This window comes from Mustela nivalis (genome assembly GCF_964662115.1).
Source record: "Mustela nivalis genome assembly, chromosome: 17".
Lineage (NCBI taxonomy): Eukaryota > Metazoa > Chordata > Mammalia > Carnivora > Mustelidae > Mustela > Mustela nivalis.
In genome coordinates this window covers 44,895,559-44,911,554 of record NC_139036.1, presented here as the reverse complement: position 1 = coordinate 44,911,554, position 15,996 = coordinate 44,895,559, and the positions used below count along the sequence as shown (strand labels likewise).

Sequence of the window (15,996 nt, the reverse complement as noted above, 5' to 3'; positions counted from 1 at the left end):
TGTGGAGAGATCGGACTGGCCACAGCCAGACCCTGTATTTTTAGGGAAATAGTGGTCAGAAAGATTATGGACCACAGAGTTGATACTGGGCCCATAAGTAATGCAGAGCTACCAGATGTCTTTGAACTTGAGGTTATCTTAAAGACAGGATATTTTCAGATTAGCTTGGGATGGGAGGGGGTCCGGGAGAAGCTGGAAGTGGGTGAGGCCTGTGCTAATAGAATAGACAGACATGATTGCCTAGAACATTTGAAGGGGCCTGTAGACACCAGGGTCTCTGTGTGCGTGTGGGGCTAGCCAGCGTGGACGGGCATGTGGTGGCAGCCGGAGGACAGTCAGAAATTTTGTTCTGTACATTTCATTCACCAAGCAGTTTGACCTGTGGAACTGGCAAGACTGAGTTTCTGTGGGCATGACAGGTCTTTATTTTAAAATTGATCGGCAAGATTTTAATGATTGAGGTGCATTCGCGTTTCCTATCCTCAATGATCCTTAATGGGAAACACTAAACCAGAAATTGCTCTCCTGGGATGCAGGCCTCAAGCTGGCCTGCCAGGCTGGTTTGGAGATGCCTCCAGCCTCACTCGGCCTCTCCACCTGGCGAGAAAAATTCAGCGAGGCTCCCAGAGCGTGGAGTATTGTTAGCGCAGGCTAGAGATACGGGGTGAGAGTTCTGTCCCAAGGGCATAGTTTACAAGTCAGTACCCACATCCCCATCTGCCCCTACCCTGTAGGTTCCTCCCTCTGGAACTCTGCCTCCGAATTCTACCCCTCTTCCTAAGAATTTAACCCCCGCGTGACCCGAACTTTGCCCACCAGCAACTTGGAGCTGTTTGATTCTTCCAGACTCACCTCTCTGTGCCTTAACTTTTGCCATTCCCTCCACTTAGAATACCTTCTCCTTTTTCTTGGGTAGTTTTTGCTCACCCCTTGAGACTTAGTCTGAGGACTTTAGGAAGCCTTTTCTGACACCCACCAGGCTGAGCTAGATGTCCCTCCAAGTGTTCCCATTGTGTCTGCTGCGTGTCTGTGTCTGTTGCTGTGTGACCATACTGTACTGTAATTTTCTAACTCCATGTCTCTCCCTTGGTAGACTATGAGCTCCTTAAGGGACTGGGTCTTCTTCCTCAGTATACACCCAGTACTCAGCACAGAGCCCAGTCTCCAGCAGACCCAACCCATGCTCGAAGAAGGCTGTGTTATTAAGATCCTGCAGCTCTGGGCACCTGGGTGGGTCAGTTGGTTAAGCGACTGCCTTCATTCAGCTCAGGTCCCGGGATCAAGTCCCGCATCGGGCTTCCAGCTCCACGGGGAGTCTGCTTCTCCCTCTGACCTTCTCCTCACTCATGCTCTCTTACTGTCTCTCTCTCAAATAAATAAATAAATAAATAAAGATCCTGCAGCTCTCTTTGACAGGACACTCAAAGCAGAGGCCTCACTCATCCATAAAGCCTCAACTTGCCTCCGTCCTTAGGATTTTGAGGCTCTTTATTGGTTGCGTATAAATTATAGCCTTTCATCTTAAATATTTTGTCTGATATGAATATTACATATCTTTGGTTAGTATTGGTCCGGCATATCTCTTTTCATCCTTTATTTTCAGTCTTTCTTTTTTCTTTTTTTAAAAGATTTTATTTATTTATTTATTTGACAGGGCGATCACAAGTAGGCAGAGGGAGAGGCAGAGAGAGAGGAGGAAGCCGGCTCCCCGCTGAGCAGAGAGCCCGATGCGGGGCTTGATCCCAGGATCATGACCTGAGCTGAAGGCAGAGGCTTTAACCCACTGAGCCACCCAGGCGCCCCTATTTTCAGTCTTTCTATATAATTTTATTTTGTCTCTTTTAGTAAGCATCTAGCTGGATCTTTTAAAATCTTATCTGATTGTCTGTCTTTTAATAGCTGGGCTTAATCTATTTGTGATTAATCCTGCCTTAATACTTCAACTTACTTTTGCCCCCTTCATTTCTGTTCTCATTTTATACTTAGTATCCTTTTCCTTTGCTCCTTTTTTCCTTCTTTCCTTGCCTTTTGTTAGAGTGATCAAGGTTTCTGTTTTTCTTTTTTTGCCCTCTGGTTTAGAAACCCTGCATGAGTGCCTTATATGTGGGTGGGGGGGGGGGTGGCGGTGTTTGTTGTTGTTTTAAGAAAGTGGAATGACCTGTTAAAACTAATCAAGTCAAACATTCTAACATCTCAGGAACATGTGGTGGTAACCCACCTAGAAGTCTGACCAGTTTATCACTGATTTGGCTTTTACAGGAGATCCCTCATTTTTAGTTCTTGTGTTTCCTGCCTATACAGGCCAAGCAGTTAACTACGAACAGTGAGCAGATCCTGTGGGCAAAATGGGAGCAGTAATAGCCACATGGTAGTAATACTGCTCGGGCCCTTGATGTTCCAGGGGCCTTTGCCAACAAGCTTTTCTTCTAGAATGGAACTGGGAATCTTTGGGTCCCCGAGGAAAGGGCCAGGAAGCTTTAGCTCTAATCCCATGGTAGTTACTCTAGTTGTATAGATTGGCACTCGTTTTTTCCTGCAGGAAGTTCATCTCCTAGAGCCTTAATTTCTTCATCTGTAAAATGGAAATAATATCACCCACCCTGCAAGGTTTCTGTGAGTTATCGAAATGGATAAAGCATATTACGCATGCCCAACGCACAGATGACATCAAATGAATGATCCCGGTTAGTACAGGCCCTGGCACTTAGGGGACCCTCCCTGAACACTTGTGCAGTGAATGCAGGAACTTCGTTGAGGGGCTAGGTGATAAAGGATGGATAGTAATAAAGGAAGAAGGCATTCTCTACCAGAGCAAGAAGGTGACCAAAGTAAAAGAATCTGAGGCTTACCCATTGCTGCTGTGCTCAGGCAAGTGAGAGGAGCAGACTGGCCAGAACAGAGGCCAGGGGTGGGGGAGTCTGGGGAGAGTAGGCAGGTCAGAAAGGGGAGCCAGCGCTGAGCGTGTACGAGGATCTCTGGGTCTGCTGGGCCGGATGGCTGTGTTTGCCAGGCCAGCTCACTCTGCCTGCAATTGACCTTGGTTCCCCTCCTGCTCAGCCCCTCATTCTTGATAGGCGAAGCCAGCCCAGTGTGGCCTAGTGGCCAGGCAAGCTCACGGCTTAAAAGAGGAAGCATCAGAATAAGATTGGTTTTCAACTAATATCTTATTAAGGAAGTTGAGTCATTCTACTTCTGCTATTTGTCCCCTCTGGGCATTCAGAGGAGGACAAGTTTTTACTTCCAGATGAAATAGTCATGGTCTGCCCTAGTCTCTCGGTGGACATTTCCAAAATGAGCCTGTAAAACAGAGATTTTTATTTGCCTTTTATATACAGAGACCCGAGGCTCAGTGTGTTGAATGCTTTAGCTATAGCTTAACACCTCGACTCTGTCGCGCCCACACTGCGAAGTCCCATTGTCTCAATGATGGCATTTATGAGGCAGATGAAGGGCAAGAGAATGAACTTTTATTCAACATCTTCTGTGGGCCAGGCAGACCGACTGGCATTTCGCATAATCTGCCTCTTCCAGTCCTCAGAACAAGTCGGAAGCAGCTGAGAGAAGAATTCTCAGCGGCTTGCTCAAGGTTGAGTGTGCAGGCTTGGGGACAGCCACGTAGGTCCAGACCCACCTCTGCAACTTGTAACCGTGTGGCTGGTCTGGCAGGCCCCTGGCCTTCTCCGAGCCTCAGTCTTCACCTCTGAAAATGAGGGCAGTAATGGTAGGGGCTTAGTGAATATCAAGAGTGATCGTTCTGAATTGGTCATCCTGCCCTCAAATGATCCTGACAAATCGGTTATATTTGGGGAACTAGAAGAGACCTCAGAAGGTTTCCTAGGCCACTGGTTTTCAAACTCTTCCTCGGAAGAGGACCTAGCGTTCCACAGAAATCCTTGGTGGATGAAGGGAAGCTGAGGATGTGAGGCTCCTGCCCACCTTCTCTGGCATAGCAGCTGGTTCTCACGTGAGTTACATGTCATTTGCGTGCTTCTAGCTCTTTTATATATTGGGCGTTGAGCTATGATTTCATTTGACAGAAACGGTCCCACTGCCTTTTTTTTTTTTTTAAAGTTGCCAAGGCTAGAACCCAGATCTTCTGGTTCCTAGTCTGGTGTTTTTGCTGCACTTACTAAAAAAGGGAACTGAAATATGAAGGTTATCATCACTGAAGATCAAAATAAAACATATTTTTGTAGCTTCCAGTTAATCGGCAATTCATTTAGCCTAAATTCCAGTCCTGTCACAGAATCCTAGGAACAGAAATTTCGCTGTCAGAGAAAATGTTACTGTCATAGCCTTAAACAAGAACTGTCTCATCAAACTTCTTGCAGTGATGGAAACGTTCTCTATCTGCACTAATACAGTAACTAGTATAATGGAGGAACTGATTTTTAAGTATTATTTAATTTTATCAATTTTTTTTGAAGATTTTATTTGTTTATTTGACAGAGATCACAAGTAGGCAGAGAGGCAGGCAGAGAGAGAGGGGGAAGCAGGCTCCCAGCTGAGCAGACAGCCCGATGCGGAACTCGATCTCAGGACCCTGAGATCATGACCTGAGCCGAAGGCAGAGGCTCAACCCACTGAGCCACCCAGGTGCTCCTAATTTTAATCGATTTAAATGTAAATAGTCACATGTGGCTAATGGCTGCCATATTGGACAGCATGGCCTTACAGTATAGACCAGGGATCAGATGGTAGTCTCTGACCCCTTGGCACAGAATCACCCAGAGAACTTGTCGATTCTGGGCCTACTGCCTAGCAACTGTTTCAGGAGGTCTAGGGCAAGTGCATTTTAGAATCATCTGGTTATTTTGACTTGCAGTCAGGTGGGAAACTGCTACATTATTGAGCTCTTCTTTGTCATGGTAGAGCAGTGCCAGAATCATGGCCTTGATCTTCTGAAGCAACTGTAGCAACTTTCTGGGGAATGTCAGACCCTTGGAAAATGTGATGGAAGCTGTGGACCTCTTCCCTGTAAAAATACAAACTGTATATAGTTTCTGTGAGTCACAGACCATCCTGAAGCTGTCCTTGAACCCACATGAAGAACTCCCCAACTTGGTGGTGCCCAGATGGCTCAGTTGGTTAAGCATCTGACTCTTGATCTCAGCTCAGGTCTTGATCTCAGGGTTGTAAATTCAAGCCCTACACTGGGCTCCACGCTGGGCATGGAGCCTACTTTAAAAAAAAAAAAGTCCCAACACAGACAACAGAGGTTTACTAGCTGGTGAGGGAGCCAAGTTTGTCTCAGGCCCAGGAGCCTTGCCCACAGCAGGCATGTCATACAGATAAGCCCAAAGATCACAGATATGCCCAGACTTCTCCAGGGGATCATCGAGGCCCCAGAGAAAACAGACAAGCAGTGTACATGCCCTAAAAGAATACTGAACCAGTAACACGCCTTTCCTTTCCCATTTGGTTTCCATGGCCTTGTAAGTGAACTCAATGGGCTTGGCTATTACCAGTGCCCACATCTTCAGCTCTGACAACAAGCAAAGGAGCAGGATGCATTTGAGGCCAGAGTGGAGCCGGGGCGAGCGTCCAGACTGAGTAACGGATTGGGATTTGAACTCACCTTCAAAGGCAGAGACACAACTGGCTCAGTCTTCACACCCCACAGGCTATAGGAGAATGAAGGGGCAGAGCTGCAGGGAAGTGGTCTGGGGCAACAAGCCCCAGAAAACAAGCCAGGGGCAAAGACCCGGTCTAGGAAGGCCGCCTGGCCAGCAGTCCCAGGCTCAATGCAGAACCCTATTTTTTGTAGGCCAGCCCCCTTGTAGAAGTGGGGAAGGAGGGACGGAGCAGACGTGTGTATGTGTAGGAGAGCTGCTGTCAGGCCAGAGTATCCTTAGAATAGCTTCTTGAACTTGGAGGCTATCAGGGAGGGTCTGAGTCATGGTCATGTGGCACTGGAGAAGCTGTACAGCTCCCAGGCTGTGATTTTGTGCCCCTGGGAGGTGAGGATCAGCCTGTTTTCCCGTGCCCTTCACAGGTTCAGCTGCCAGCTGCTGGGTTAGCCTCTCAGCGGCCTGCCTGTTCCTCTGTATGCCTGCCAGCCTCTTGGGTGAGTCATCCGGGCACTGCAGAGGGGGCCCCAGGAGCCCGGCATGCTCTTGGAGACAAGGATCAGGGCCCCTGGCCAGCAGCCCAGCTCACTGCCGAGGCAACATGATGGCTCCTGGGGGGTGAGGGGCAGCCCCGCAGCCTCTCCGGAGGGCCATAGCTCAGGATGAGCCCTGTCCAACCGAGACAGGCCGTGTGAACCGCACAACAGCTGGGTCTCAGACCAGCTTGGTGCCCTCGAAGCAAGCCCTGACGGCTTGGCCTCATTTCTCTCGCTCCTCACTTGGGACTTTCTCTTCATCCGTGGTGCTCAGGGTCATCCTGTCCCTGAAGGTCATCCTGGGATACCCGCATCCAGCCAACATTGATCATCTCATCCGTGCCCTGCTAGGAGGGCACCACCCCCGCCCTCAGGAGCCTTCTGACCAAACAGGGCATGAGCTTCCCCCTGGGGCTTGCCTGGAGCCCAGGAGACTCTGGGACGGGGTGCCACAGCCTGAAGCTAGGGCTTCTGTGTCCTGGGCCTATTCTGTGTCCTGGGCCTGCAGTGCCACACAAGACTGGCTGACCTTGAGCAAGTTTCCACTTAATTAGCTTCAGTTTGTTCGAGTGAAAATGAGATTAAAGCACTCCTGAGGTCCTTCTCTGCCCATCTTTAATAGTGTTAGGTTCTGAGGGCTTGGGGTTTTTTCTTAAGACCCATTTTCCCCTGGCAAAGAGGCTGAGACAGGACGCCAGGGTGGCACGGTTGGTTATGTGACCAAGTGTTGATTTCAGTCAGGTCCTGATCTCAGGGTGCTAGGATTGAGCCCCATGTCTGGTTCCACACCCAGCCAGGAATCTGCTTGAGGGTTCTCTCTCCCTCTGCCCCACTACCTCTCTCTTTCTCTCTCTTAAATAAATAAATCTTTAAAAAGAAAAAAAAAAATAAGAGGCTGGAGACAGCTGGGCACTTGGAAGCCAGAGCACCCCTTAGACTTCTCAAGGTCATCAGGTGACGTTGAGGCTGCCCATGCCCCTCCCCAGCATCCAGCATTCAGGGCGAAGCCTGGACATCTGTGCTGAAAGCTGGTGCTGCTCTGAGTTCCGAATCGGCAGACCCTTGAAGGCAGAGCTGGAAGGATCAAATTAGTAGTGACCAGCCAGCCCATCCCACCCTCTCCTACCCCCCTACCCACCGCTCTCCAGTCGGGCTGGTTCAGTGCCTCGTGGCTGTTGCAGGGCCATGGACTCCGTAGGAAAAGGGCTTCAGCCTAGCGAGGCCCAGCACCCCACCGTCCCAGGTCAGCTCCTAGCCTCCCAGGGCAAAGGGCCAGCGGTGGATGGTTTGCCTTCACGCGGCCTGCCTTTCTGCCCCGAGAGCGAATAGAGCTGTGTTCTGGGCTGAGTGCCCGGCCAGCAGGGGACACTCCATCTGTTAGCCACAGCTTTAGACCAGCCTGCCAGCAGAGAGCACTTATTAAAATCCTCTCCGAATGTGGTGCCTTCTCAGGCTTGGCGGAAAGCAAGCCCCGACCTGGAGGGACCTACGCTTCGGGAGCACGCAGGCCCAGCGTTTCAAAAGGTTCCCACGTGGTAGCAATCCCAGATTGGTGCAGATCTCTTTCATGACAGCTCAAGTCTGCGTGCTGTTTGCACAAGGTTGTCTCAGCCCTGGGCTTACTCTCCCCCAGGGCTTCCGGGGAACGCATAGGACTGCTGGACATAGAACCCAGGGAGACGGGAAGCCCTGTGCTTTGTCTTCAGAGTCCTAGAGGTGTAGGTTGGCATTGGGCGCGCTAATTAATTATTAAGCTCCACTACCAATATGATACCTGGGAGGGGTTTTCAGCAAACGAGCGCGGACGTTACAGAAGGAAGCCTGTCAGTTCCTTCTGGAAGGCCACAGACAGATGTGTCCTGGGAGAGGAGCTGAGTGCAGGCACTGCCATTTGCATGATGATTTCTACAAATCTTTCTACAAATATTCTACAAATTTTCTACAAATCCTCTTATTATGTCACATATGTGAAATGTATAAAATGTATATATCCACATGTAAATCTCTATACACACACACATACGTGTATCTACCTCCTGCTACGCAACAAAAACTTGATTTTCCCCATTTGGAGAAAAGCCACCGTGGCCGGTGTAGACATGTCCTCTAGGAAGGCAAGGTCTGTGCAGAGTCCCTGAGGTCACTGGCAGTCTTGGAGTATGGATTCTACCACCGCGTTCCAGGGGAGCAAAACGCAGCATTAAAAAACAACAGAAAGAGATTCGGCCGTTATTTATAAAAACAAGAAAGAACAAACCCAGATGTCCACGCCGTGGCCGTCCTGGAGGAAGTGGGCTGGAACCCGCCTCGTTGGGTGGAGTGGAGGAGTCTGCTTGTGGCAGTGTGGCTAGTAGGAAGAGGAGCCGGGGTGCAGACTCATGCCAAGGGTTGACTCCTTGGCCACTTGGGGTGTTTAGAAGATCAGTATATGAGGCAGAAAGAGGCTAAAAGCCTCTCCCCTGCTTTTCTCCTCCAACCTAGTCTGTTCTGGTCCCTCAGGGTGAGCGTGAGCCTGGGAGATGGCAGTGATGGAAATGGCCTGCCCGGGCGCCCCTGGTTCGGCTGCCGGACAGCAGAAGGAGCTTGCCAAAGCCAAGGAGAAGACACAGGCAATGGGGAAGAAGCAAGGCCCTGTCACCAAGCTCGAGGTTGTGGAGAAGAGCCCTGTGTTCTGCGGGAAGTGGGACATCCTGAACGACGTGATTACCAAAGGCACCGCCAAGGAAGGCTCTGAGGGAGGACTGGCCGCCATCTCCATCATTGCCCAGGCCGAATGTAAGGGCCGGGGCTGGTGACAGAGGGCAGGCGGGCCTGCGGGGTCATTGGGGGGGGGGGGTGTGGAGCAGTCCTTGTGCCAAGGTGGCAGGGCACAGGGGCGGGAGGTCAGGGTGACTGCTATCAGAGATTTTCACAAAACACAGCTGGGGTGGGGGGTAAGCTAAGAATGAGTCGAAGTGGGAGCTGTCACCGCGCTGGGGACTGCGTGGAGGCCTTTGTCCATCATGACCATAGCAGGGAAGGAGAGCCGGGAGACTTCACTGGTCCCAGGGCTCTTGGCAGGATCGTCAAGCAGGCCATCGGCCTTGTGCTGTGACCTTGGACAGCCCGAGCATCTCTGGAGAAGCCCCAGACAGGAAAGGCCAGGTCTTCTGGAAAGCCCCTCTGGGGCCTCTAGGCCCTTCACTACCTTCCACGTTGAGGTGGCCCCGCCCCAGAGAATGAACACCTGCTCCTCGGCCTGCAGGGCCCAGCACGGGGACATAGGCCAGTGCAGGGTGGGGCCTGTCGGGTCGTCTCTGCTTCCACTCCCAGTACTTCTGCATGACTCGGCATGGTGGCTGCCACCAGAGCCTGTGACTCCCAGGTGCCTGGCTGAGGCCGGAAGTGCTCCTTGCTACCCCCTGCCCTCCAAGGAGCTTTCTTGGGGTACAGCCTGGGGAGACGGTGGCATTTTCCCACATATCCACATCCTTCCCCTGTCTTCCACTCCTGTCTGGCTGGCTTTTGAGGAGAAATGAGAGAATACAAATTAAAACCCTGGGGGACGTGATGGTCCTAGTACACATATACACATACGTTGATGGATACGACCGTTGACGTTTATTGAGCCGATATTATGTGCCGGCTGCCGCGTTGGGTGTGTTCCATGGATCTCACTTAAGCAGCACGGATAGTGAAGCAAGGAGGGCACCCCTCAGCACCCCCTCTGCTCCTGTTCATTGGGAAGGTGGGGCGAGGGAAGCTGGCGCTGGCAGGGGGCAGGCCGGCAGGCAGGTGGTCTGAGAAGGTATCCGCGAGACGCGTCTCTCCTCAGCGCCCAGTTCCTGTTCTTCCTCTCCTTCCTGCTCATCTAACCTCTTGTCCTTCACTCGCAAGGTGAGAACAGCCAAGAGTTCAGCCCCACCTTTTCAGAGCGGATCTTCATCGCTGGGTCCAAACAGTACAGGTGAGGAGGCCAGCCCGCGTGGGACCCAGGGAACCGAAACCGCGGCCTCCCTCCCCAGCTGCTCTCCCCAGTGACCCCTGGCTCCCTCCTCCAGCACCTGTGGTTCGGCTCTTGGAACCTGCTCAGGTTTTCCTGGCTGAACTGCTCTGTCAGCCAAAGGAGCTTTTCAAAAGCTTTTCACGGCGTGTGGATGACTGCCTCTGGGTCCTATCAGCTTGACATTTTATTTTTATTTTCCTCAGAGTCCTTGCTGCTCCCCCTTGTTTCCCATCAGCAGGGAGGGTGCTGGGAACAGGAGTGACTTTCCTGCTGGTGCGTGACCGTGAATGCAGGCGCCCTGGGGCCCGCTCCAACTGTGGGAGAAACCTGCTGGGGCCTTTTCTCCTGCGAGACACATCCAAGGAGGGATGAGGGTTTGGAAACAGGAGGGGGACTGACAGATTCGCAGCTGGGTAGCCCCACGGAAAGGAAGCCAGAGTGAGGCTCAGTCTGTTCCCAGGCTCCCCATCCCCAAAGATGATTTTTTTGGCCAGCTGCAGGCTGAACTCGGAGACAGTTCCTGCCTCTACCAACAGGCAGACTTTTTTATCATTGGGATTTGGAAAGTGCTAGTGATGGAAAAAGGTTGTAGGGAAGGCTGCTGCCCTTGAACCAAGAATTGCTCAGTGTTTGATGGGAAGCCTTGCGCTGTCCCCAATGCCTTTTGGCCCAGGGTCGGGGGTTTCTGAGGGGCCTGAGCCAAAAGACCAGCTGCCTGAGAGCCCCTAGGCCTTTGGCAGCCCCTTAGGACTGGTGTGACTCTGCCTCCTTTGTGGGGGGCAGCAGTGAGGCCACAGGAGGGCAGCTGAGGCTGTGGTCTGCTGCACGGCCATTCAGCATGGCTTTTTCAGACACTTATCTGTGGCTGGTGGCTTAATACCAAGAGCCTTGTGTCCATGGTGGTAGGCAGTCTCTAGGCCATCTGAGGAGGGAAGGCTCCCTGCTACTGGGCATCAGCCCAGACTTGAGTTGTTGGGATTTTTTTTTTTTTTTAAGATTTTATTTATTTCAGAGAGAGGGAGAGAGAGGGGGCACAAGCATGATGGGGGCATGAGGGCGGAGAGAGAAGCAGCCTCCCCATGGAGCAGGGACCCTGGGATCCTGACCTGAGCTGAAGGCAGATGCTTAACCAACTGAGCCACCCCGGTGCCCCCATAGTGTCTGTGTTTATGCAGCAACTTACATTCCCAGAAACCAGGTGTCTCCAGGAACCAATGGGGGTGGAGGTGCCCAAACTCCCTGTCCCCCACCCAGAGACTATGGAAACAAGCCCTTGTCAGAGCTGAGAATGCCCGGTGTGGAGTGTGGCCCTCCAAGTCCTGTGTGCGCCCCCACAGCCCCCCAGGACCTCTCCAGGGACAGCCCACCCTGGAGAGCAGTGAGGGAACCCTATATCCAACCATTTCCGCCAAAGAGCGGTGTGCGCCCCATCATGGCCGTGCGCCCCATTACGGTGGTAATAACCGTTGTGTGTTGGAAGCTTGCTTGGGGATTAGGCGCTGAGGTAGGCTTTTTAAATGAGCACTTTCCTTTAAACCCCAGCTTTGTCTGCATGGCAGGAAATCCTATGCCCATTTTACAAATGAGAAAACTGAGGTTCCTTGGGATTTAGGCACCTTCCCACATTCACACAAGTACTCGCCAAGCAGGGATCTGACCTCTGGGTCTTGAGGACTCTGACCACAGTTACCTGAGCCGTCACATCCCCCTGCCTCCTCACACTGTCAACATGCGTACCTCTCCCTTCTGACAGCCAGTCCGAGAGCCTTGATCAGATCCCCAACAATGTGGCCCATGCGACGGAGGGCAAAATGGCCCGTGTGTGTTGGAAAGGGAAGCGCCGCAGCAAAGCCCAGAAGAAACGCAGGAAGAAGAGCTCCAAGTCGTTGGCTCAGGCCGGAGTGGCCTTGGCCAAACCGCTTCCCAGAACCCCGGAGCAAGAGAGCTGCACAGTCCCCGTACAGGTGAGAGCCATCGCCACAGCCCAGATGTCAGGCTCACAGGGCCTTCAGCTTGGTACCCGGGCCTCGGCTCTGGCCCTGTGTCCTAACTGGCCCTGTGTCCTAACACCTGTGTTTTCCCCACAGGAGGATGAATCCCCCCTAGGCCCTCTGTATGTTAGAAACGCCCTCCAGTTCACCAAGCCTCTGAAGGAGCCAGGCCTCGGCCAACTATGCTTTAAGAAACTCGAGGAGGGCCTACGGCCAGCCCTGCCTCGCTCAGAACTCCACAAACTCATCAGCCCCTTGCAATGTCTGAATCATGTGTGGAAACTCCACCACCCCCAGGATCTCGGCCCCCTGCCCCAGCCCGCTCCCCCCTTCCCCTACAGCAGACTGCCCCATCCCTTCCCATTCCACCCTCTCCAGCCCTGGAAACCTCACCCCTTGGAGTCCTTCCTAGACAAACTGACCTGTGTAGATAACCAGCAGCCCCTGTCTGGCCCTCACCTGGGCAAACTGGCCTGTGCGGACAGTCAGAAGCCGGTGCCTGGCCCCCGCCTGGAGCCCAGCTGCCCAGCCCGCGAGAAGTTTTCCGTGGAGGAGTACCTTGTGCATGCTCTGCAGGGCAGCGTGAGCTCCGGCCGGGCCCACAGCCTGGCCAGCCTGGCCAAGACCTGGTCGGCAAGGGGTTCCAAGCCCCGGAAGCCCAGCCCCGAGACGGAAGACAGCGAGGGGGTCCTGCTGACCGAGGTAAGGGAGCGCCCACGCACCTGCCCCATGGAACACCCACTCTGGGGCCAAGAGCAGCGGCTGGCAGTCAAGTGGGACCCACTGGGGGGGGAAGGAGCCTCGCTGGAAACCTGCCAGATCCACTCTCCTCGGTGGGGGGAGGGTCTTCACTCTCAATGGAAGTCACTCGTGCGCGTGACAACACATCTGACAGTAGGAAAATGCGAGGCTTTGGCAAGAGGCAGTATCCCCCACCCCACCTCCAGGTCGCTCTCAGGCCTTCTAGATGTTTCTATCTTGAGTTCTTCTGGTTGGTTAGCTCATTGTTGCTATCGCTCTCATGTATGTGTCCATGCACACACGTGTGCGTGTGTGTGTTGTATCAGTGATGCGTATTCTGAGAAACAGGAATTAGCTCTGTCAACCTCAGACATTCACTCCCCACCCCCGCTATGAAAGACAAGGATTTTGCGCATCCGTGCTAACCCCGAAACCTGCCTTCTCCCCCCACCCCAGTTCTCTGCTGGAGAGCTTTGTTAATCTTAAGTCATTTCAGCAGACTTAAGTTTGGGGGCCTTCTTCCATCCATCTGTGACATGATCATTTGCCCCCTAACCCTCTTCACAGTCCTTCTTCCTTTACCTTATAGCTCCTGAGCTATATTTTTTCAATGTCAAGGTTGTTGACAGTTCTGTTTCTGTCCCACAACCACAAAGCCTGGGGAGAAGGATCTTTCATCACAAGGATCAGCTAGACTTGGGCCACCCACGAAGCTCTCCTTTGCCTTCACCTTATGCCTGTGACCCCCGCTGGTCCTGCCCCTCCAGAGCCCTGCCTCAGACCTGGTGATGTTTTTGGTTATGAGGGCCCCACCCCTGCAGCCTGGCAAGGACTGCCGCCCAGAGAGCCTTCCTCACTGTAACCCTTCGTCCCTCTGCTGCCCTGGCCACTGACACAGGCCTCTCTCTCCTGCCAACCCCAGAAACTCAAGCCGGTGGATTATGAGTACCGAGAGGAGGTCCACTGGGTCACGCGCCAGCCCTGCCTGGGCAGAGGCTCCTTCGGAGAAGTGCACAGGATGGAAGACAAGCAGACCGGCTTCCAGTGCGCCGTCAAAAAGGTACGCGGAAAAGAAAAAGCTATGGCCAGGCTCTGGGAGCTGCAGAACAGCCTTTCTTGCAAGGGCAATCTGCGGGCAGCCGTAGTCTGACTTGTTAACGGAGGCTGGCTGTTGCTGGGCACTCTGGGGTCAGCTGGCCCTGGAAGGGAGCGGTGTCAGCCACATGTCCCAGCCTGGGAGCCGCATTTGGTGTGCGTGTGTGTCGGGAGTCTGCAAGTGCACCCACGTCCTGGGCCACTCCTGTTGCCAGGGCCTTCAGGGACAAGTCCAGACCTGGAAGGCAGTTGGCATTGTGGGATTCATGTTGAGCTGAAACCCCTAAACTGCACAGTGGGGGTGCTCGCATCTGGGCCAGAAAGTAATGACCAGAGCAGTAGCCTGTACCTAACAGGTGCCTCTTGCGTGAAGCTGAGCACTGGGGAGTCAGATCTGATTTGGGTCCGGGCTCTGCCTCCCATTGGCAGGAATAAGAGGTCTTGGGAGGTGGACATTATGAGGAAATGCGACCTACATCGAGAGACCCAGGCTTGTCTGTCTCCAGAGTTCAGCTGTGAACCAGTCTTTAGGAAGGGGCTGGGGGAGAAGGCTCGTGGTTCTAGGATTCGATGCAGAGGCATGAATCACCTCTCCAGCTCCCTCATTTCCCCAGTGATAGACCTTGAGACCAGAGAGCATCGTGTGCCTGGCTTCAAGCCACACAGCGAGGCCTGGCACTGAGGCCTCCTTTGGTCAGGGGACCCTGTCCGGGCCCTGCAGCAGAATGCAGACCTTGCTGTCGGGCCTACTCTCCTTCAGATGTCTTTTATCCTACCCTGGCTCTCAGCTCCGTTGACCTTGTCCCCGGCCCAAACTCAGCCTCAGAGCTAGTGCCCAGGGCCACAGGAGGCAGAAATGAGAAACCCTTCCCTGGGACACGTTCTTGGCTCACAATAAAGGGACATAAGCTAGTGTAGTGATGGATCTGGTTTTCAAGTAGGTTTTGTCAGGGACACTCTGCTCTCCAAGAGGAAAGAAGAACCAAGTAGCCAGACCAGGCTGAGCCCGCCCGCCCGCTCAGGCCCTGTGCACAGGGGACACCACTGCTGTGGCTCTCGGCGCTGAGGACACACGTGGGGATGTGAATCACCTGCCTTCCTTGGCTTGTGTGTGGGGCCAGGATGTTCAAGTCTGGGGGTTTGGGTCGCTGGGTAACAGGCCGAGAGGGGACTATCCGTAGGTATTACCCCAAACTTCAGACATACCCTGTCAAACAAGCAGGCTCCGCCCTGGGCCAGAGCACAGTCTGGTGGTGCACGGGTCAGCCTCCTCCTCTGGAAGCCAGGGCTCCGTGCCTGACCTCCTCAGCCACAGCCCCACCCCACACACAGGCCATCAGAGAAGGCTCAGCTGTCCCTCCTGAGGGGTGGGTGGCAGGACAGTGAGAGTGTGAAGCGTCCTGGAAACCTAGGCCCAGTGCTGGGGAGAGCTTAGTCACTGGGCTGCTCAGCTGTTGCCCTGCTGAGGTTCTCGGAGTCCAGGCAACGAGGTAAACAACCCTGATATAGTAGAAGAGGAGAGATACTCCGTTTCTCACCTCCTCAAGGCAGGCGGAAAAGCTCCAGCCACACCAAGTGGGCTCCCAATGCTGGACTGTCCACCGCCCCCTGTCCCCTACCCTGCCCCACGACCTCAAGTGGGATGGCTCTTTGACGGCCCACACAGCTGCCAGCAAGGCGGTCAGCGGGGGCTTGAGGGGAGCAGTGGGGCAGGCACAGGCATCCTTTAGCATTTTCAGCTGGAAGATTTGAAAAACAGTTTCCGGCTAAGAGGGTAGGGTTGGGGGAGGGGGCAGGGATCGGAGGTCAGGGGGCACAGGGGGTCAGAAAAGTCTGCGCACCCTCCTCCGGTGTTCCTTGAGGAGGACCCAGCACGTGGTACAACAGCACTTCCTTGGTCCTCCTTCTAGAACATTAGTGGCCTCAGGTCAGATGCCAGTTGGCCCTGAGTACAGGGTTTAATGTAGGCGGTTTTATTAAGGTTTTGCTTTTCCTGAATGCAGAAGTCAGTGGCTGAAGCTACAGAACGCATGAGCTCCTGGAACTCTATTCTGTGGCGTACTTGTATGTGGTGTGTG

The 15,996-nt window shown here is 53.4% G+C and overlaps 1 protein-coding gene across 1 annotated transcript in view; it reads left to right on the top strand.

Annotated features, from left to right (window-relative positions):
* MAP3K14 (mitogen-activated protein kinase kinase kinase 14) overlaps nt 1-15,996 on the top strand; it is a 43,174-nt gene that overhangs the window by 14,951 nt on the left and 12,227 nt on the right. The window contains exons 2-6 of the mRNA XM_082706456.1: nt 8,606-8,881; nt 9,983-10,052; nt 11,845-12,055; nt 12,179-12,784; nt 13,746-13,883. Coding sequence (XP_082562582.1) covers nt 8,626-8,881; nt 9,983-10,052; nt 11,845-12,055; nt 12,179-12,784; nt 13,746-13,883 — 1,281 coding nt within the window. The 5' untranslated portion in view covers nt 8,606-8,625. The remainder of the gene's footprint in view (nt 1-8,605; nt 8,882-9,982; nt 10,053-11,844; nt 12,056-12,178; nt 12,785-13,745; nt 13,884-15,996) is intronic.